The sequence below is a fragment of the Eretmochelys imbricata genome, chromosome 2, assembly GCF_965152235.1.
Source record: "Eretmochelys imbricata isolate rEreImb1 chromosome 2, rEreImb1.hap1, whole genome shotgun sequence".
NCBI classification, from domain to species: Eukaryota; Metazoa; Chordata; order Testudines; family Cheloniidae; genus Eretmochelys; species Eretmochelys imbricata.
This window is the reverse complement of record NC_135573.1, coordinates 110783820-110806162: the sequence shown is the minus strand read 5'-3', so window position 1 is coordinate 110806162 and position 22343 is coordinate 110783820. Positions and strand designations below refer to the sequence as shown.

Genomic DNA, 22343 nt, shown 5'->3' with positions numbered 1-22343 from the left:
CAAACAATTGTAAAAGGTTTTTCCCTCCCGCATGAACTAGAGATGTGGGATATTCACCCAAATCTGAATATTTTAAATTTTTTTCACCAGTTCTCTTTAGGTGCCATATATGTTCAAAGTTGTACTGAGCATTTCTCACAAACTCACTTTCTGACCCCACAAATTCTTCTATTTCGGTTTGATGGGGTATTACATCATCGGGTACTAAACTGAATAAAATAGGATGGCATTGTTGTACATGTACCTCAACCCTAGTTCAACTTTATCTAAATTGTAGGTGCACAACTCCATGGTAAGATTTCTTGCTGTATTCTACAGGTTAAAAGGCAGCTGTAGTGGATTATGCTGGAAGTTTCTTGCAGCCAATTATGTAGTTCAAAACTATGTGTAAACAAGTATGAGGTGGGGGAGAGGGAGGAATGTTATCAATGTAAAATATTTTTGTTTTTCAAATCTTCAAGCTAAAATGCAGAGTTTTATCCTATTCTAGCACCTATCTCGCTATTCAACTCACCTATCTATCATGACCAACAGACGTCAAAAGAGTCTCTCACTGAGCAGTTAGTCCATATAACACTACCCCATTTGAGGTAACAAGTCTTTCACTCAGATTTCAAGTCCGTTCTTTTTCAGTTTCAGGCTCCCCTATTCTTTTCTTCAGGTCATGTATCTCAGCTACTGAAAAGCCTCAAGAGTCCCAAAATGGGTTGTCTAATTTGCATATTTAGATATGCAAATAACTGCAGAACTGGTAATTTTCATGTTACAAATATTTTTGCAGAAAAATTACATGTGCAAAAATGTTTATTGCAACAATTAGTGGTTCTATGATATTTCAACAAAAGGCTGCAAATCTCACAAATAATTGGCAACTCACTTTCTAGGCTAGCACCGTGCCTCTAAAATATTCTTGTTCTATACTGTAGCAGGGGACAACAGATATGCTTCTATGTTTTTTTTTTTCCTTGCCAAGACAAATCCAGTTGGATGTGATAGAAGTTGTAGCTCATGCATATACCCCGAAATATCAAATTCAATGCAAACAAAACTGAGTAGCATAAAATTTGCATTCAACCACACATTCAGGATTCCTTCCCATGCAAACATTCAAAAACACTGACATTCATAAGAGATGCTACTTATGGCATAGCTCACATGAACAATACACTGAGTGATTCATTGAAATGAAGAGTATTAAGCACCCCCTGATCTCTTATAGGGAATTTGTTACTACAAGACTATATATGTACTGAGAATCATTTTGCTAAATTACCCATTGCAAATTGAGAACTGAAGTGTTTTTCTTTCCTTTTTTTTTTTTTTTTTTTAAAAGAAGCAGGATGCAGTAAAATCCAACATAGTCTTTGTAGTACTGTCTCCTTGCTTTATCTGAAGGCCCAATCTACGTTAAGAGTAAAAACGTATTTTCCAGAAAGGTTTTTAAATGTGGCCCTTCCAAGAATGGGTTTTTCCTCCTCTGCCCAACAAAGGCAAAAGCCCTATAGTAAAAGTTTTACAAATGATGTTCTAGATACATTTCAGAACATGGCTTATAACTATTTCAGATACAGTTAGGCCCAGTTTACACTGGCCAAGGAAACAGTTTTTAATGGAGAAAAGTCGAGTTTGGACGACTAAAGCATATTGAGAGCAAAAGTGACCGTCTCAGGTAAGGTAGCTCCACATTCACAATTCTCTGGTTTTGACAATTTTTTTAGTTGATGTCAGAAATACGGAATCCTGAAATCTTCACATCTGAAGAAATTAGCCAATCATCACTTTAAGCTTCTTAGTCTGCTACAAGATAATTATTGTGATTCTCCCATTTTGGGAAGTTTGCAGACATTTTAAACACACTGCACATCTAGGCATTGGCAATTACGGAGGTATGTGCTCAAGGTCAAAATGAGTGAATGGTTGAGCTGAGATTAAAATCCAGTCTCCAAAACTTCTGTTCTAACCACTGCAACACAGAGACTCTTCTGTTTTCCATAAATTAATGCTGAAATTCACCACAAAATTCTATAATATGTATCAGGAAGCTTGAAGTTAAAAGGCAACCACATGATTTTAAAAGAATAGAGAGACCATTGATGCACATTCCATACATCTATTTTAACCATTTTAAAATACTATAACAGCAAAGATTTTTTTATTCTCAGTAAAGATTCATACAGTCTCTTAGCTGGTAAGATAGTCTTTGAAGTCAGCTGCAGAGTGGAAACCAAGTGATTCAACTGATTAGTTTCTAGCTTTCACCATTTTAACCTTCGTATGAATCCTAAAGCAATTAAAATCACTCTGACTGGGAGCTCAATGCCACATTTAACTTTAGGGCTTACTCAAAACATCTTCTCCCCACAAAGATCCACACAATGGAGAGGGGAAAGTCATGGGTATTTTTGTTGTTCAATTTGGTAGAAATTTCACAAATTACACGTAACACTTGTTTGTGCTGTAGTCCATGAACATGCTATTTACAAGAATTATCACTTTTATTCTATGTTACTGTTCACAAGCAACTACAAATTCGCTCCTTTAGAGGAAATGCTGCTATGCTCATTTTGACCAATCTGCTCTCTTGTCTGGCTCGTCTTGCTTGCTCCACATTCGAAAATAATTTAAAAAGCAAAAGTATTTGAAGTTCCCATAAACAATACTAACAGTTCTTTAGTAGACAAACTAAATCTGGTGTGTATGGTGACAAATTACTCCACAAAATACATCTGAAACTGTACAAAGGACAGAAGATATCAACTCCCTTCAACCAAATATTAACGTCTGACCAAGACAAAAAGCCTGAAAAAAACTCCACTATCATCATCCAAGTCTTTAACAGGGGCTGCTGAAAACTCATTTTAACATCTGCTAGACTCTCCCCTAACCAGTTGCAATGTAGCAGTAAAGTGGTACCAATATTTAAAAGCACAGCTCCACCATTTTCCCTTGTGGCAACTGCACCAATCTCTCAGAAAACAGTTTAACCACAAAATTATTGCTGCCTGCACTTTGATATTGCGTCAGGGACAATGCCCATCACACTACTGCATATTTCTCTCTCCACTCTAGCATGAAGGGGTTTTTTTTGTTTTGTTTTTGCTTTTTTGTTTGTTTGGGGGTTTTTTGGGGAGGGGCGTGGGGGGGTAGAACACTTGTCTCCCTATACATTTTCCTACTCTATATCATAGCTAGAAATTCAGAGTGTGCTGGAAATACCAAGCAAGTGGGAATATAACAATATATGTAATACTGCAGCAAGGTAGGAGGAGAGAAGCTAATTCACATGTATAAAAGTTTTTAATGTGTGTATTTTCTACTTAGGCAACACCACTGAACAAAAGACTCCACAGCTTACAAAAACATGTACAAATAGTTTGTAAGAACCGAGTACTCCAGCAACACATCATATAACTGCTACAGGCCAGTACAATCATAGGGTAAATGATCATGTCATCCTGGAAATTTAATGTGCCTCCTGTATTTATTAGGAAGCAATTATCTGACACTATCTAATGACACTAATCAATCTTTGAACCTTTTCTGCTTTATGTCATAGCAAATGTTTAACATTTTTGAGGCCTACAGTGTTTGTCTACACATAGTACTGTAAAAACAAAAGACTTAAATCCATTAAAAATTGACTCTCGCGCCAGATTAACCTCAATTGGGGCAGCCATTCCCATCTGCTTTTGCCTGTGGTCTCATTTGAAACAGACATACACAAACCAGCAACAAATATGACAGACACTGAAAACTTAAGGTACTCTCAAACAAGGTAGCTTTTAATACACAAAGTACCTTCTGGGGGAAGATTATGTTTCATCACCTTTGACAAAACATTTCACATAATCCCTCATGTACTATACAAAGGTCTTCAGCATAACTATTAATGCATAAGCCTCACTTATACTGACTCTGATTAGTGATGAAGAGTATCAAGTCATTATTAAGGGTGAAAATAATTAACACTTTACCCCCAACTGAGGGTTCAGGTGTGTCTGGTTTCAAGCTAATTTCAAAGTGGCTGCACTTCAGGGCATTCTCAAAGAAAATGTGCTAACATACAGGAACCCTTTTGGCACAACATATGCACCATGCATTTAAAGCCCTGCATCTTACAGAGCTGAGAGTCTCATTTGCGCTATGCACAATTCTGTACTTGTTAATACTGGACTTTGATGCAAGATATAAAGTTTGGATCCTACAATCAAAGGTTCAGGCCTTTTACAACACTAAAATTGTTGCTAAAAACTTGTGAATTGTAGTATTGCCAGGTATCCTCTTTCCTTCTATTTCTGTGCAACTGGCCCCAAAACAGAGAAATAAACTTATAACCATTTTAAGTGAAGGGTAAGAAACAAAGTGCCACACCTAAAAAAAGGCCTAATAGAGTATACCCAGAAACTAGTGCGGGGCAGCGGGCAGAAACAAGAGAGGAGAGGAGAGTTTCCTCTGATTTTGTGACCAGGTGGGTGGATGTATGCATGAAGGAAGGCAGAAAACGCAGAAACTGAGAACACACAGGAGGAGAGACAGACAGACAGAAAGGCAAAAAGCAAGAAAACCAAGAATCAGCCTGTAAGCATCGTGTGACCCTGGAAAACAGCTAGAAAGAAGATTTTTGGGTCTGATGCGAGCTAAAGAGGCTTGGGTGGCAAGCTACAAAATTGTTCCTTTTGTTCTTGATTCCTCCTGCTTTTGGAGAAGCAAAATTCTGTACATTCCTTATAAATCAGATTGCATCAATTTCTACTTCCAGCTGGAACATCCCCAATCCCCTGAACTTTGACTATCTGCTTGGGTCAAAAAGGGGCAATAATAATACCTTTGATCCTACAAACTGTTCCTCATAAAGAAAACTCTTGTGTAAAATGGGAATGAGGCAGCAGGAAGTGGGGGAAGCCTGGATCTCCTAGTGTTTTCCTCGGAAGGAAGAAAGAGCAAAGAACCCAGCAATGGCCACTTCTATCTTCCCTGGAAAGCCGGCTATGACAAGGAGTCTGTGCCCTTCTGCAGAGAGGAGGGGAAAGGATCCGGCAGACGTTGCAGACCAACTCTTCATAGCGAAGAGATATTGTGGAAGGGAATGGGGAATACAGAATTTTGTTTATTGTGGTGAACAGCCTTTAATATAGGGTGATGCTGATGTCAATTGGACCATGTGGGCTTTAGTAGTAGTGGGACATGACACCTCAGGTTCTTTTCACCCTGGCTAGTAGGCTTAGTCCTGAGGTTAGTAGGTGTTGAGTACATGTTGTGGAGACACACGCTGATTAGTTTATCTGGATATGACTGACAACCATATGAAGAAATTAGGTTGCAACTAATGCAACTCTGATGACATGCAAAAAAAAATGAAGTGTGTAGAGGTGAAGTCCTATGTTACTGACAAGGCTAACACTGCAGCTTAGAAACTCAGCGGCAAATGTGCTAGCCAACACATCCGAAATTAAAATGCTATCTCTTGGATATATTTTGGTAGCATTTATTGATTTTGGTTTTTATATTTAATTTCAACAACATTAAATTATTCCAGACTAAATATCTAAGTAAAGGCACCGAGGAAATGCCAAATAACAGCATCAGGGATTAGCAAAACTGTTTTCACCATGTAGCTCTAACCAGCTCCCTGGCTGCTCATTTGTATTTCTCCCACAGACAGACAGAATTGCAGCCTCTAGACAGAAGCTGGATAAAAGGGAAGATGCGAACCATTTTCATGGTATGGACAGTATCAGTTTTCTCCCAGATGTGAAGTCACTGCAGGGCTGAGAGTATAATTCAGTTCTTAGAATTCTTTACAAAGCAGCGTCCCCCGCAACCCCCACCTTCTCTTCTCAACTGTACGCTGCAGGAAGACAGACAGAATGATTTAGGACCTACCATGCCCATTTGGAACGTGCTTATGTGTTTTTCCTTTCCTGGGGGTTGACTGGCATGAAGATGAAGCATTGTTTGTGGCTGCCTTTGTATCCTCTGTCTCCTCGTCCTCTTCTTCATCCTCCTCCTCGTCCTGAGAGCTTCCAAAATAAACCATGTTGCTGGGCAGGGCTGGAGAACCTGATCATTATGAAGAAAAGGCTCATTAATGTCATTCCATTATTCCTCTGAGCTACCAGCATTATTCACAACCTAATTTAGTGTTAAACATAGCGGAAAGAGAGGCGGTCAGACTAATGCATGCCTTCAGTTTTGGTAATGCTATTACAAAAGGGATGTATACAAAGGCCACACTTCCAGACTCCATTATTAAGTTAAACCACCAAAAAATAAAAATAAAATAAATAAATAAATAAATAAATCTTCCTAAAAGCATGTGCTTAAATGCTTTGCTGAACTGGGGCCAAAGACAGTATGGATAAACTAATCTATAGCCCAGGAACACTTTAAAGTAATACTACTTAGTATCTATAGTGCTTTCCAGCTATAGATCTCAAAGCACTTTGCACTGATGGGTTATTGTCTCCATTCTACAGATAGAAAAGAAACAAGGCACAAAGAGGTCCAAGTAACTGGCCTAAGTTCACCCAGCAAGTCAATGGTAGAGGCTGGAATAGAATCAAGATGTCCTGATTCTCTGCCCATTGCCCAGTTCTCTGGCTATGCTCCGTCCCAGATCTCCTTTATGTCATAAGATGTGCCATCTCATTTGACTTGCACACAAAAGGACAAATATTTTTAAATGTGCCATTCAGTTAGAGACATATGAGAAATAAAAAGTGCAGTGAATAACAAGCCAAGATTAGATTTTAAATGAATACCCTGTCACAGCATTTCCTTTCTATCTGTAATGTGAGTGCATGGGTTTTCCTGCACTACTCAAGGATACAGGATTGTCTCCCTCTTTGTATTATAAACTAGCTACTAAATACTACTGACACCTAAAGAACAACCTCCCATCTCACATGTTAGAGGTGTGACCTTGAGATGAGAGAGTCCCCAGCAGGGACAGATGCCCAAGGACTATTCTATGCAGTTATGCACACAAAGGTTTATTGGTGTTCCAAAAAGAAGAAATCTCCATGGAAATGGAGCTCATTAATGCACTATTGTCCTACTGCTAAATAAGAGTGGGAAGTTCTGCAGAGCTGCAAAAAGTAGTTCACCATTTGGTCAGAGCCCCTTTGCAAACCCTTTTGACTGTAAACGCTTTGGAGCCGCTATTATGCTGTTTAATATTTTTGGTGCCTTGTTGTTCATTTGTTGTGACTTGCTGTAAGATGCCACGTACAGTTTCTGTACTATCTAAATGATGCATTGTTATAAAGACCTACAGTTCATTCAAGTTAATCCTTGGGTTTAATGATTCCTGGTTCAACTGGACATCAGGAAAGTGTTTCTCACTACACATATTATACTGGAAGGGGATAACAAACCTATACAAAGTATCTGACACGCCTTGGAAAGAGTGGCTGGAAACATCAACCTCATGCTGAGGATCACAGTGATTAGCACTACAACCTTGGTCTCTCAGAAGTAAAAATATATTTTGAGGTTTGGCTGCTCTGCGGTCATGAAGACAACTTGTTTTCTAGGAAGAAACCCTATTTCCCCTGCTGGGCCTCACCTAACTATGTCATCATCAGGGTTGGAACAGCAGCAAGAAACACCTGCTACTACCAGCACCAGTAGCCCTAAGAGGAGCTGTAGGGGGCCTGCCACCTGTATCCGCCACAAACATTTCTGGCAGAAGCCAAAGAAGAATCACCCCTCTCCCCAAAACAGACGAGAGGCTGAGAGGCAGGGAGTAGCTGCTCATGTGGGGGAAAGGTGGAGCAGGTGAGTGTGGCTGTCAAGATGCCAGGACTGACCGCACTGAAGACACCGGGGCTTTGAACACACGTAGCAGTCTCTGTCCTCAACTTATTTAGCAACCCTTGGATCTGCTGTGGGAGGGCACCAAGCAGCTACCTCTCTCCCTCCCCAGCACCCTTACCCCTAACATGAGAAAAAGGGGGTGAGAGGGTGAGGCACAGCTAGGGTATCCTCTTGGCAGTGGATCAAGACCTGTAGCCAGGGGAAGAGCCTGAGGTCAAAGGCTGCTACATAGGACCATACAGACGGAAGCAGTTATGTGGGTTGAGCTGCTCACTTCAGCTTGCCCTCACTCCCCCTATACACCTGTCTCCTCACCTCCCACCCAAACATCTCCTCTCCACTTCATCACTATATACATGCGGCTCCCCATCTATTCTGGTGGGCATGGTGATTTGCTCATAGATATCTGCTAGACTGGAGACAGCACAGATGATGCCATCTCTTCCTTACATCTGAGGATGCCATTAGAAGCAAGAGCCAAAGCCCTGCCTGGTGGCAGCCAGTGTGTCTCCTGATACCACTTACTGGGCCATCAGCATGGGGTAGGTAGGACCAGCAACACCCAGCACAGGATGGTGCTTTTCTCTGCAAAGAGATTATAATATGTTACACACACACACACAACTGGTCTATTGCACACGCTAACCATCACATTTCTACAGAATGAGGATCAGCAAAAACAGGATTCCAGATGTGTTGGAAGGCATGAAAATTGAAGCAGGTAACAAAAAATTAATAGGGCATTTTTCTGCAAGACAGGAACTTTCTGTCACACCATAAACAATCATCTGAAGAAGATAAGAGGTGCTGGGAGGGAAATAAACAATTCCTTTTGGACTGGCCCAACTCTTCTGCAGTAACTGTCTCAAGAAAGCAATAACCCTAGGATAGTTCTGAATGAAAGAGACATTTCCCTTTCTCTTCCCTTCACACCAGTCTGCAATGTGGATCCAAAAATTATTGGCTCTGCATGTTGTGGTAACTCACTCTATGAATCAGTTTCTAGGACCACTAGCCTGATGCCATCACTATGTCAATGCTACACAAAACCTGGCAGGAAAACAAAGTTACTCTACATTCTAAGATGCCAGTTTTCAAAAATTTGATAGCTGTTGCCTTCATTGATTCAATTTAATGCTCAAAACACACCAAGCTATGAAGCCTGTAAAATTTCAGAAGAAGGAGAATACTTAAAGAAAGTCAATTAGCAAAGACAGCTTTTAAATTTAAAAAAAAAAAAAATTAACTGATACCAACAAAAATAAATAAATAATGCATATTTAAAAAAAAAACCAACAACCCCACACGGGTGGCTGAATATGAATACCCATATCCACATGCACCTCAAGCTTTTAGCAATTTTGGATCTGGAGCCATAGGTTATGGATCAGTCCCACATTTACTGTGCGTTTTCTCCCTCTGACTGCAGAACAGGCAAACTCTTCTTCGGGGAAGAAATTAAGTCTAACTATATGCAAGGACAGCACCTAGCAGTGTTGATAACATAACAGCAATAATACCCCACTTCAGCTCAAAGCCCATTACAGTAGAGTATGAATTTGCTCTAAAAGGGAGGGAAGGGTTAACCCAGTTGAGAGCATAGCTATAGCCATCTTTCTTGGCCCCATTCATTCCATAAACATGCCATCTCTAGTTGGAATACTTTTTAAATTATTTTCTGTTGCAAACTGTGAACAACAAGGGTTAAACCACATTCCTCTGACAGCTGGGACTGGTTGGGGAGTATATTTCAAGCCCAGGGAAATTAGACTAGCAGTTTCCAATGATACAGTAGAATTGCACTAATTCTCACTTCACTAATCTAGCAAGTCTGAAGTATAATGCATCACAGAAAACCTAGTGTTCTCTCCCACCTTTCACCAGAGATTTATTAAGGTAACCTGCAAATAAAAGAAATTATGCACTTTTTAGATTTTTTTTTTTATGTATAGAGAAGGCTGGAGAAGGATTTTTATTTTTAATTTAGGAAGGGTTGGGGTTTTTTCCTGCTTCCAGTTTACATTAAACATTCAGGTTCTGTATAGCCGAGGAAACATGGACTTTTCTACACCTAAGGTTGTCCTGGTTTGACTTAAAGGTGTGATTTAAAATCAGTGTAGTTAAACATGTACAAAAGGCTATGTGACCCCTCTTATTCCAATTTAAATCAGGTTACTTCAGTTGAGTATATCAGGAATCAGTTCAAAGAGATAAACCACTCTTAAACCAAAATATTTCCCAGTACTAAACTCTGCTGCACAATCTCTCTGCCTGGCCAAATATGGAGTCCTGCAGACATAATCTTCCTTTGTGGGAGAGCTGTCTTTAATTCAATCTGCTAATTACTGGGAAAATAACAATTGCCTTGTCTTCACTAGGATTTCACCTTGCGTTAACTAACTTGAGTTCAGAACACACCTTTTGTCCTTGTGAAGATGAGCCATGGGTTTGCTGTTTTCAGGTTTCCACTGGAACAATATGCGTGACAGAAACTTAAATGACTAAAATGTATCTTTCAAAATGTCTCATCCACAAGAGGCAATTGGAGTGATCCACCCATCTTCTCTTCTCGGCTTCTGACAATCAGAGATTTAGGGTTGCTCCAAGCATGGGTCTGAATCCTTGACCATTTTGGCCTAAGAGCCACCAGTGAACCTATCCTCTATTAATTTATCTAGTTCTTTTTTTAGCCTATTTATACTTTTGGCCATCACAACACCCCATGGCAACGAGCTCCTCACATTAATTGTGCATTGTGTGAAAAATTACTCTCTCTTCTTTGTATTAAACCTACTGCCTATTACCTTCATTGGGTGACCCCTGGTTTTTGTTTGGTGAGGAAAAAATAACATTTCTCTATTCACTTTTTACACCATTCATGATTTTATAGACCTCTATCATATTCCTACGTAGTCATTCCTTTCTAAGATGATCAGCCCTTAACTTTTTAGTCTTTCCTTAGATGGAAGTTGGTCCGTATCCTTGATCATCTTTGTTGTCCTTCTCTGAACCTTTTCCAGGTCCACTATATCCTTTCAGAGATGGGGTGAACAGAACTGGACACAGTATTCAAAGTGTGCGCACACCATGGATTTATATAGTGGCATTATGATATTTTCAGTCTTATTTTCTATCCCTTCCCCAATAGTTCCTAGCATTTTGTCAGCCTTTTTGACCACTACTGTGCATTGAGGTGAAGTTTTCACAGTGACTCCAAGGTCTCTTTCTTCAGTGGTAACAGCTAATTTTGAACTCATCTCTTCCGGTTCTTTTATTAAAAATGCGCTAAATGTATTTTCAGGTAATCTGCCAACATCTGTGGTTTCACAATTACGTTTCTCTCTTTCTTGTAAGTGTTTTCCTCTTCTCCGATGTTCTGTGAAAGATCTACACAAAGGAAACTGACTATATAGGGGAAACAAGGAAACTGACTATACACAAAGTGTTGCCTAATACACAAGTAAAGAAGCTAATTGTTGTTTAATCTCTTTCAATTAGAGTCATAAGTGTTATTTGTATAACAGGAATAAAAAAAGTCAGATGGAAGTGGGATTTTTAAATTGAAGGATTTCCTTTAATAATCTGCAGAGCAAAATGTTCAAAACAATGTGCACATTTTTTCATGTGCAAAACTTAGGCCTCGTCTACACTGCCACTTTACAGCGCTGCAACTTTCTCGCTCAGGGGTGTGAACCCCTCCCACCCCACCCGCTGCAAGTTTCAGAGCTGTGAAGTGGCAGTGTAGACAGTGCACCAGTGCTGGGAGCCGCGCTCCCTGCGCTGGTAGTTACTCCCCTCGTGGGGGTGGGGTTTTTTTTACAGTACCGGGAGACCCAGCACTGGTGCCGCGACTACACAGCCACGTTAAAGCGCACACCAGTGCTTTACTGTTGCTAGTGAAGACATACCCTTCGACTTGCATATAATTCAATGTGCATATGTAAGTAGGGGGTTTTGAACTCTGGCAGCTACCTACACTACTTGCACACACCTACCTTTCAGAAGAAAGTGGCTGATGCAATAGAACAAATGATACTCTCTTTCTGGCAAGTTTAAAAGACAAATGTGAGTATTAACATTTCTGATTTGTCAAATGTTCAATTCCCCTCCCCTCAAAATAAAAGATACTGTTCCCTGTGAAATTACAGGCATTTTTGTCTCAGATTATATAAGAGCATTAACAAAGTTGGAAAAAAACCCCATGAATTTGGGTCAGAGCTACGGACTCAGGAGTATGGAAAGAGTCTCTGTTTTGCCAAAAGCAGTATTTTGTTACTCTTCAAAATTAGCTGGCAGTGTTTCTGCAATGTTTACTGAAGTGCAAACCAAATGTTTTCATCTGGACAGAAATCAGATTGTGATATGTTACAACCACAACAGAAATCATTTCAATCCAACAACCTTCTCTCTAATTTGGGCTGCGGTTTTTGTAAAATTGGATTCTTCTTCCTCAATTATTTACACAGACTCCCCCTAAGCCCCCTTCTCTTATTTCTTCGAATAATTAAACATAGCCCAGCTGTGCTTTTGAAAAACAGTAAAACAATTTAAGCCGTCACAGTGATTTAAGAATGAGGCAGGTCAAGGTATGTGCGCCTTAAGCCTGACCCAATAAATATGTGGCATGCCAAATACTACACTACTGGCCTTTTGTGAAGGTTTGGTTTTTTCCTGCCTTTGACATAAGGCCCCATTTTGGGGCGGCATACAGGTGGAAAATCTTGCCTTCTGAATAGGGCTGACATGCCTGCACCTCTGTGCTAAATACAGAGGGCCAAATTCTCATTTATAATAAGGCCCCTTTATGCTGCTCTGGCAGGCAGCGTAAATGGTCCTTAAAGGAGGAGTAAACTTAATTTATACCCACATTTTATGGCCCTTTTATACTGTGAGGGTGGCATAATGGAGCCTTACTGAGAAATCAGATATGTAACCTCTAATGGGGAGAGCAACTATATTTCATTTATTTAATTCCACATGCAGGAATAATCAAGTGGGACAGAGAGTTCTCTGGTGCCTGAATAGCTTGGAGAAGCGTATATCCAAAGTGTGCAAGCGAGGCAAGGAGCACATATACACACTGCCCTTCAAATCATACTCCCTCCATCATCACTGGACCATGAACTGCCTGGTGTTATAGCTATGACATACAGCCCAATTTCTCCTTTTTTCCTTTTAAAGCAGCTTGTGAAGGTAGTGGAGCATGGGACAATTGTTTATCCTTTGGGGGGAAGGGGAAAGGGAAAGCTGGAGATCAATGGGAATTTTCAGAACAAAAATAATTTTCATCTTTCTGGTAGATGAGACAAACACAGAGACAAGGTAGGTAGCAGGATAGTGGATGGCAAAAAATAAATAGGGGGACTTATACAAGATTTCTTATCTGACGATCTCAAAGCAATTGAGCAATTTTGCTCCAACACCTAGAGTTGAGCAATTTCTCTCTCTCTCTTTCACGCACGCACACAAAAACGGAACACTCCTTCCATTGTGATCAGATCACTATGAACAGGATTTGGACTTCAGCTGGAGTGCCACCAAGACTGCTCTCCCTGACCCTTCCACAAATACTAACTGGCTATTTTATACAGGAGGAATCTTTGTTCCATCATCAGCCTCTCTCATGGCAGACGTGCAGAGCAGCTGCTTGTGCCTGGTTCAAAAGCATGCACAGTTGCCAGCATTTTTCCCTCCAAGGGACAACTCAACAGAAATGTTGGGATTCTGATAATTTACTAGATCCTTGGCTGCCAGAAGATTTTACTTTCTCATGAACTGTAGGTTATTTAACTAGTGACTCCAGAGTAGCCAGCAATACAGGTGACTTACCAACAAAACAAAAATGAAGCTTGTGTTATCTTTTTCTTTGTTATAACATAGGAAGGAAGCTTTTTTTTTTTTCTTTTTAAAAAGAGCTTTTCAGATTTTGTCTGCCCTGCAAGACGATGCAGACTTGTCTACACTAGCTTTTCCCCAACCCCTAAAAACTTCCCATCATTGCTACCATTGTTTCAGCTCCACCACTGAAGAGTAGAAATGCTAGTGCATGCAAGGAGCAGACATAGTGCGGGCCAATGTCCTCATGGGCACTGAGTGCTGGAACCTGTTCTGCCCCTTCCGAGGAGGGCCCCCCCCCCATCGCTTGCTGCCGTCTCCACCCCTGTCCCCCTGCCAGCTGAGCAGGGCTCTACAGGTGTAGGGGTGTCTGGGGCAGGATGTTGGAGAGAGAGAGAGAGGGAGAGAGAGAGAGAGAGCTGGTCTCCGGGGATGAGTAACTGGGGCAGGGCGGGAAAGGGAGAGCCACGCTCTGGGGGTGGGGATGAGTGCGGCAAGGAGAGCCATGCTTGGGGCAGAACAAGGGAGCCGCCGGTACCTCTCTCCGCTGGAGCTGTTCCTGAGTGCTCCACTGCTCCTCCAGGCTGCAGCAGCAGCTCCTGCTCTTCCACACACCCCCGTGGCAGAGACTGGTTACTGCAGGTAACCAGACTTTTAGTGCCTGACCGGACACTGCTAGGTTGCCTTTTCGACTTGACTTTCCAGTCGAAAACTGGACACCTGGCAACTGTAAGCTGACAGCATTTTAACCATATGTTGTCTAATCTGTATGCCTTTACTATATAACAAAGGAAATAGGGAGGGCACAGGCTCAATTTTCAATAAAATCCTTTGTTGGTTATCTTAGTAGTATGTATGTTCTCAAAACTCAGGTTATACAATGTCAACCAAGGAAATACAATAAGAGAGGAACATACATTGAAATGTTCTAACCCATGCCACACGTATGCAAGACCCTTGCTAGTATAACCTACCATCCTCGTTTCTATTTATTGTTCTCCTCCTTCTCTTTGAAAAATAGCATCAAATTTCCTCCTATTGTTTCCCTTTTACAACACATGGTTAAAATGCTGTCAGCTCCTTGTATACACTAGCATTCCCACTCTTCAGTGGTGGAGATAAAACAACTCACCCTACCGGCTGTTAGATCTTCCCCTTGCTCTCCCCTTCATACCTTGTCTTTTTCTTTGCTCTCCGTTCCTGTATTCCTTTACTTCCCGCATTCTCTTCTACAAGTCCCCCGGTCTTTCCATAGTTCTTCCTCCCCACTCTAGCATTCAGCACTTATATGAACATTAACTAGCTACTCATCACAGAACCCATGCAGGTACATTACCTCCCATTTTAAAAATAGGGAAGCTAAGGCAGAATGAATAAATTGACTTTACCGTATCAAAAGCAATAGAGGGAACTAGTCTCAGAACTACGATTAGTTTAGAATTAGAACTCATTCTTGTACTTATTCCACCAGACCATGCTTCTTACACTACTAAGCTATTCCTCTTTGTGGTCAGAGGTTACTTTTGCTGCTCTGCAGAAGAGCGATCTCCAGCTGCAGGCTGGCAGCCAGGAGGGAGTTTGCACTAGCCCTAGCTCCATTAGTAGCAGCACATATGGCATGTGGAAGGATGGACATGGAATGGGGGTTGTGAATAATTGCTATAGTTCCTAACATTTTCACATTGACAATAGACATCAAACCCGAGAACCTGGTTTGCATTTTCAGGTTTGTCATCACATGACGGGACAGATTTTTTGTTTCTTTAAAATTAAAGTAAAAAATAGCCATAACATTTCTAGAATTACAAAAATCAGAGGGCTCACCGATATTTGCTTACAAAGGCCAAAACCACAGTGACATCAATACCTGTATAAAGTACTGAAATGTTATCCCCATTTTACAAATCGGTCTCGAAAATCTAATTGGCTTGCCTATAGTCCTGCAGTGAGTCAGTGGTACAGACACGAGGAGAACCCGGAAGACCAGTCGCCGCTTTACCAGAATCAAGTCAATTTCACGCTGCTGCAGCAATATAGGAACAGCAGCAGAAGCAGGCACTGGAGTCATTCCTGTGAGTGGAGGTCAGGGGGGCAGCATAAGGGAGAAGAATCTTGATTCCTCTGCAGCACTCCGGAGGCTACAGAGTAGAGAAAAAAAATAGAAAGTTCCTTCTGCCTTCTAGCTGCATTTCCAATTTATCAAACATCTTCTAGCCAGAAGTTGGTATGAAAGATAGAGGTCCGCACACCAGGTTCAAGGACAGCATCCTAGCAGAAGACCTATCGACTGCGGAAGGAGGGAGGTCAGAAGACTTTCATCACTCATACCTCACTACTATGGTTTCCTCCATTATCTTGTATATGCTCTTTTGGCTAGTGTGTGCTTTGTAAGTTTTTAAACCTCTACCATTACAGCATAAATTAATGCTTTATTCTTCAATTCCTGTCCTAAACCACTGTTAATGCACAGCACCATATTTTACCGGTGGGTGAAGTGATCCCATATACAACATATATTTATTTTTCATACTACATAAGAGAAAAGCTCTATCTATGGCAGAGCACTGTGTATTAGTCTTAATTTTGAAAAGGGCTTTAGGATTCACTGGGATGAAAGGTGTTATATACAAATGTAATATCATTAATGGAATGGTTCAAGCAATTAAAATATGTTCACTTCAAAGCTTGCACAAAAGATATGGGATTAAGTCTTATGATTTCTTGTCATGCCAAAAGCTCAACTTCAAATGCCCAAATCATTTAGTACTGAAAACCAGCTATGAAAATTGCCTTCCAGTTTTTTGTAAAACTACCTCAAGTCTTCATGTTGCAATTTCTTGTATTTTAGAATTAAACTAATCAAGGTTATGAAGCAATTAAACTTCTCCTCCCAAAGTGTCAGCATTTTAATGCCCTCCTTTCATAACTATATTGATAAATCTGCTATTTGATTGGAATTATCTTGTTTGGCTTTCTTTAACCTGTTTGTATAGTTCTTATGTAGTTCGTAAGAGACTGAAGTTGGAAGTGACAGAGGAGGAGAAAGACCTCGGTATGTGGGTTGATCACAGGATGACTATGAACCACCAATGTGATGCAGCTGTGAAAAAGACTAATGCAGTCCTAGAATGCATCAGGCCAAGTATTTTCAGAAGAGACAGGGAAGTGTTAGTACCATTACGTAAGATATGGTGAAACCTCATCTGGAATACTGTGTGCAGTTCTGGACTCCCATGTTTAAGAAAGATTAATTCAAACTAGAACAGGTGCAGAGAAGCGCTGCTAGGATGATCCAAGGAATGGAAAACCTACCTTATTATTAGAGGAGACTCAAAGAGCTTGGCTTGTTTAGCCTAACCAAAAGAAGGCTGAGGGGAGATAGGATTGCTCTCTATAAATATATCAGGGATAAATACCAGGGAAGGAGAAGCGTTATTTAAGTTAAGAGCCAGTGTGGACACAAGAACAAATGTATATAAACAGGCCATCAACAAGTTTAGGCTCAAAATTAGATGAAGGTCTCTAATCAGAGGAGCGAAGTACTGGAACAGCCTTCCAAGGGGAGCAGTGGGGGCAAAAAAAACCCGACTAGCTTCAAGACTGAGCTGGATATGTTTATGGAGAGGATGGTATGATGAGACTGCTTACAATGGCAAGTAGCCGATCCGCAACTGCTAGCAGCAAATATATCTAATAGCTGGTGATGGGACACTATATGGGGAGGGCTCGGAGTTACTACAGAGAATTATTTTCTCAAGTGTCTGGCTGGAGATCTTGCCCTCAGGGTCTAACTGATCGCCATATTTGGGGTCGGGAATGAATGTGCCCCCAGGTCAGATTGGCAGAGACTCTGGGGGGTTTTCGCTTTCCTCTGCAGCCTGGGGCATGGGTCACTTGCAGGTTTAAAGTAGTGTAAATGGCAAATTCTCTGTAACTTGTAGTCTTTAAACCATGACCTGGAGACTTTAGTAACTCAGCCAGAGGTTAGGGATCTATTTCAGAAGTGGCGAGGTTCTGTGGCCTGCATTGTGCAGGAGGTCAGACTAGATTATCATGATGGTCCCTTCTGACCTTAAAGTCTATGAGGGGGGTAGTTTAAAAATGTTATGACACACAAAGAGAAGATATGCCCTGTTAAGATAGCAGAGGATAGAGACAGCAGGCCACCACATTTTCTACCCAGGAAAATGACAACAGTTAAAGGGGTATGCCACAGCAGAGTGAATAAAAAAAATTTCTTCAAAAAAAATTTAATTGTTAATCATCTTTTGTTTTATTTAGATAAGTTTTTCTTTTTTTAACCTAAGCTTGTTTTAAATGAAATCTGAATTTAATATAAACTATGTTAAGCTCTAAAAATGTACTATAATCTCTTCAAACACTTAAATAAAAAAATGAATATGCTGAATCCCAGAGCTTCTATTAAAAATCTGGTTTTAAAGGTTGCTTTTCTACATAAAGAAAGAATCGGGGGAAAACATCTAACTTTTGAGGTCAATCTTTATAAATATGGCACAATAGGTAATCTACTGTATTAAGGGCTTGATCCTGTGGGAGACCCAGGGGCTGTGTACCCAGGTAAAAGAGACTGTCCAAGTCATCACAGCTGTTGGGACCCAGCCTCTGACTCCAGGAAATACTATCATGTATCTCATGAGGATCATCCATAAACCCTTCCCCCTCCCATCTCCCTGGTCTCATACTCTTGTTTTAAAGCTTCTCCCTACCTGAACATACTAAAAATGTACAATCAGCATCTGAAAATATGAAGCAATATAATTGCTTAAATATATGTACATAGTTATAGTGTACCCTCCTAGGTAACAAACAGATGGTACCAAATCTAATGTAAAGGCTCTGTTTAATTGTAAATTAACAGGTTTTAATGGCTATATATCAATTAATGAGAATGCACCTTTCTTTAGAAAGTAACCAAGAAACAAATGGAAAGTTTATGAAAATCAATTATTTAAACTGAGACTTTCCACTTGATTTAAATCACAATTTAAGTTGCTGATTTAAACCACCTTGATTTAAATCAATCCACCCAGTTGTGACCTTAGGCACCCTTGTGTTCACACCCTACATACTACTGGAATAATTTTTGTACAAAATACGCCTTGTGAGATATCATTTGAAAACTAACTCCACACTGATCAATAATACTATTGTAAAATATATGTAACAATGCTGTATGTGAAATTATGGATATTTACTAATGTTATGCTTTAAAATCTGTGACTAAAAGATGGGCAATTGCTAAGTTTTCTCCAGACAGTGGAAAGAGGCCAATACCTCAAACCAGGTGTGGCCCAGATTCAATGGGCTATTCATTCATATTGGAGATTGCAGCAGGAAGAGACAATTTGCATAGTAAAAACCAACAGCAGGAGAGGAACAATCAAGAAGCCTGATCTTCCAAACCTTGTGGCTCCTTTACGCAGCATGAACTAATGAACTTTATCTGGGGGTAACCTTCAGAAGAATACATTTCAAAGGCTTATTCAATTGTCAAAGGGAGGGGTAAAGAACCCGAAGTCACCCTTCACCTTAAGGGGACAAAGAGACCAAGCTATTTGAGCTGTGTGTTGGGTCCTGATCATTAAAAAGCTGGAAAGAAGACTGTGGGAGAGAGAGAGAAACCATCTTGAACGAAGACTATCTTGCTAGATTAAGTTTTAGACCGTTAGATTCATTTTTTCACTTTTGTTTGTAATCATTTGACTTTAACCCTTAAATCTGAATTTACTTAAAATCTCTCTTTTTGATTAAATACACTGGTTTTGCTTCTATTCTAAATCAACCAAGTGCTGTATTTGAATTGCAGTGATTATTAAAAACTCCAGTTAAAGCCACACGCTGCTGTGCTTTTGTCTCTTTAAAGGAGCAACGGGTCTTATTACTGAACATTTCACGGCAGACTATTTTGCGGAAATTCAGGACTCTGGGTGTGTTTGGGACACTTGGCTACTAGCAAGCAAGGGTGGAGGAGACCAGAGCATGGCTGTGATGTGACAGGCAGACTGATGGAGTCAAGAGTTGCTGAACCAAGGCTGCTTAACACACAGACACCCAGTGCACACGTGTATGCTGGCTGGAGTGTCCACACAGGGAGCTACAACAGCATAGTGGCACTCAATGTTCAAGCACTAACAGTGACACAACCTCTTACTGGTCTCAATTGCACCCCAAAACGTGACACCTGCCCCATAGCCTATTTAAGGGTGGGATGATTGTGCGAGGACAGCAGAGGCAACACATGGCCGGGGGAGGCACCCGGGGTCATGTGTGCCCCCAGACTTCTGCCAGGTCACATGATGTGGCTGGGGCCCCTCCCTGTGGGATAGCTACCGGAGCTGGTGAGCTGCTCCCCGTGGGCAGAGGTAGAAGCAACAGCTGGGAGCTCCATGGAGATGCTGCTGCTTTCTGGGAAGGGAGACTGAGGGTAAGGAGGTGGGGGTGTGGACTTGAGCTGTGTCTTTGAATTATGTTCTCCCTCCGCCACCCCCATCAGCAGGTACGGGTTGTCTCTGGAGGACAGGGTCACTGGAATGGTGAAAGGTGCCAAAGTTTGGAAAAATATGCATATCTTTGCTGCAGTGACAGTGGAGTTTGCTGTTTGCACATGTTTTCGCAACACTGCAGCATTTTAAAGTTGATGAAATTGTTAAATCACTTGAAAGAGTGAAGAATTGTGTGTTTTGGGTTATGAGAGGGCAGAAGTTCTGTTAGCACAGACTGAAAGCTGTATTTTGAGGCCTTAATTACTGAGATGCCTCTATTTAGGAATCCCTAAAAATCAATAAAAACCTAGTTCCCAGATCTCCAGCTTATTTTGCAAACTGACCCTAGGAAAGCTTTCTAATGTTGGCTACTAATCATCATCTTTGCTACTCCCACCTCCCCTGAAGAACTCATCACCCCTGAAGGATGGAGGTGGAGTAGAAAGAGAACCAACTCCCTAACTTCTATTGCTCCATTAACATTTTTAACCTGTAAATAATTGTAGGTGGGTAAAGGCCACTTAAAAACAGAAGCTATTAGGAATAATGTGATCTCAGTCACAGAAAATACAGTAAAAGTACAGGCTATTGTACTACAGCATAAAGATGACACGTTCCTCTCCACATGAACTACTGAAAGATACTAATTATGCCTCTGGCAAAGGGCACATGCGCTCCTTCAAAGAAGCTATTTAAAGATAAGAACACTGCAGGCAAACACTTCAGATGTATTTGCACTATTCGATTCCTTCTCATGTTGGAAATTCTGGGGCATGAGTTAAAAACTAAAAATAATAAAGGAATGGGAATTCTGCCAAGCCTGGTCAATGTTGTATTCTAAATACTTTGAAAATACTATTAATTGTTAAAGTTTTTTGTCTTAGTTAGATGACTTTTTTAAAACAAAACAAAATTTAAAATGCCCATTAATACCCATTTTGAAGTGAAGAGTTTGAAAAATCAATGAATAGTAATTTCAGAAGTGTCCACAGCCCTCACAATTTGTGCTAACGAAAACGAGCAGGAATTAATAAATTCTCTCCTCACTTAAATTAGAGCATGTTTAAAAAGAATAATTAGGATCACAAACTTTCAGAGAAATAAAGAAGAACCCAAAGTAATATAGATCCCAGTCCTACAAAGGGATCTCTAAGCATGGGCCTCTTCGCCCTTTGTGGAGTCTCACTGTCTTCCACCAACAGCCTGTATATAATATTCTATGTTCCTGGAATTAAATTAGACTTTCCAGCTACATTTTTGGATGTTAAAAGCCATAAAGAAAACCTTCCCTCCTCAAGGGAAGAGTGAAGATCTTGCTCTTAGTGGAATTTTTAAATTACTGTACTTTCAGGGGAAAGCGTGGTATAAATGTTCGTTTCACAAAGTACAGATGACAGGTTTCAGAGTAGCAGCCGTGTTAGTCTGTATTAGCTGTAAGTTTACAAAGCTCAGTGTATCTCCCTGAAGTCACCTACAGAGAAACAAAGCTAGTTCATTAGCTGCTATTGGCAGGGAAGATTCACTTTATATGAGCATTTGTTCAATACTTTAAAAGACTGTAACACTTTTATGAAGGGATACAAATCTCTAGGTCCTCATGGACTTTATCATCAAGGTCTGATATTTTGTATACCATCTGAAAAAGGAATTTGAGCAGGACACCCAATAGAGTCCCTTCATTTCCCCACTGCTTTATGAAATACACGAGACATAGTGTACAATTTATTCCAAATATGCTCTACAGCCAACAGAACAGCAACACTTTGAGGCCCACCAGAAGTGTGTAAAACTCCACTGCTGTGAAACTGGCCTAATTAGCCCACGTGGTACCTTTCTCAGAATGAGTGATTGTTGTAACATACGTATCAAACATTTATACAGTGCCATACATTTATACTCTGTTTTCAACAAGAAGATTTAGGAAAAAATTTACTCTCCACATAGTATCACATTGTAGTTTTCAAGCTGTCACTGAGCAGATACCATCACTGAGCAGATATCAAAGCTCATACTACTGACTTATCAGCCAAACTAGTTCCCAATCCTGCAAAGTGACAGAGTCCCACTGAAATCAACAGGGCACTGCACGAGTGGATCACCCTGCAGGACTGTCTCATTAACTGACCCGCTGCACAGTTTTCAAAGACCTGAACAAATGTTCTATATGTGCCTCGTGATACTATGTTA

General features: G+C 40.6%; 1 protein-coding gene across 1 annotated transcript in view; it reads right to left on the bottom strand.

Annotated features, from left to right (window-relative positions):
• Nucleotides 1–22343, bottom strand: part of JARID2 (jumonji and AT-rich interaction domain containing 2) — a 307425-nt gene that overhangs the window by 60480 nt on the left and 224602 nt on the right. The window contains exon 5 of the mRNA XM_077810603.1: nt 5884–6060. Within this exon, the coding sequence (XP_077666729.1) occupies nt 5884–6060 (177 nt within the window). The remainder of the gene's footprint in view (nt 1–5883; nt 6061–22343) is intronic.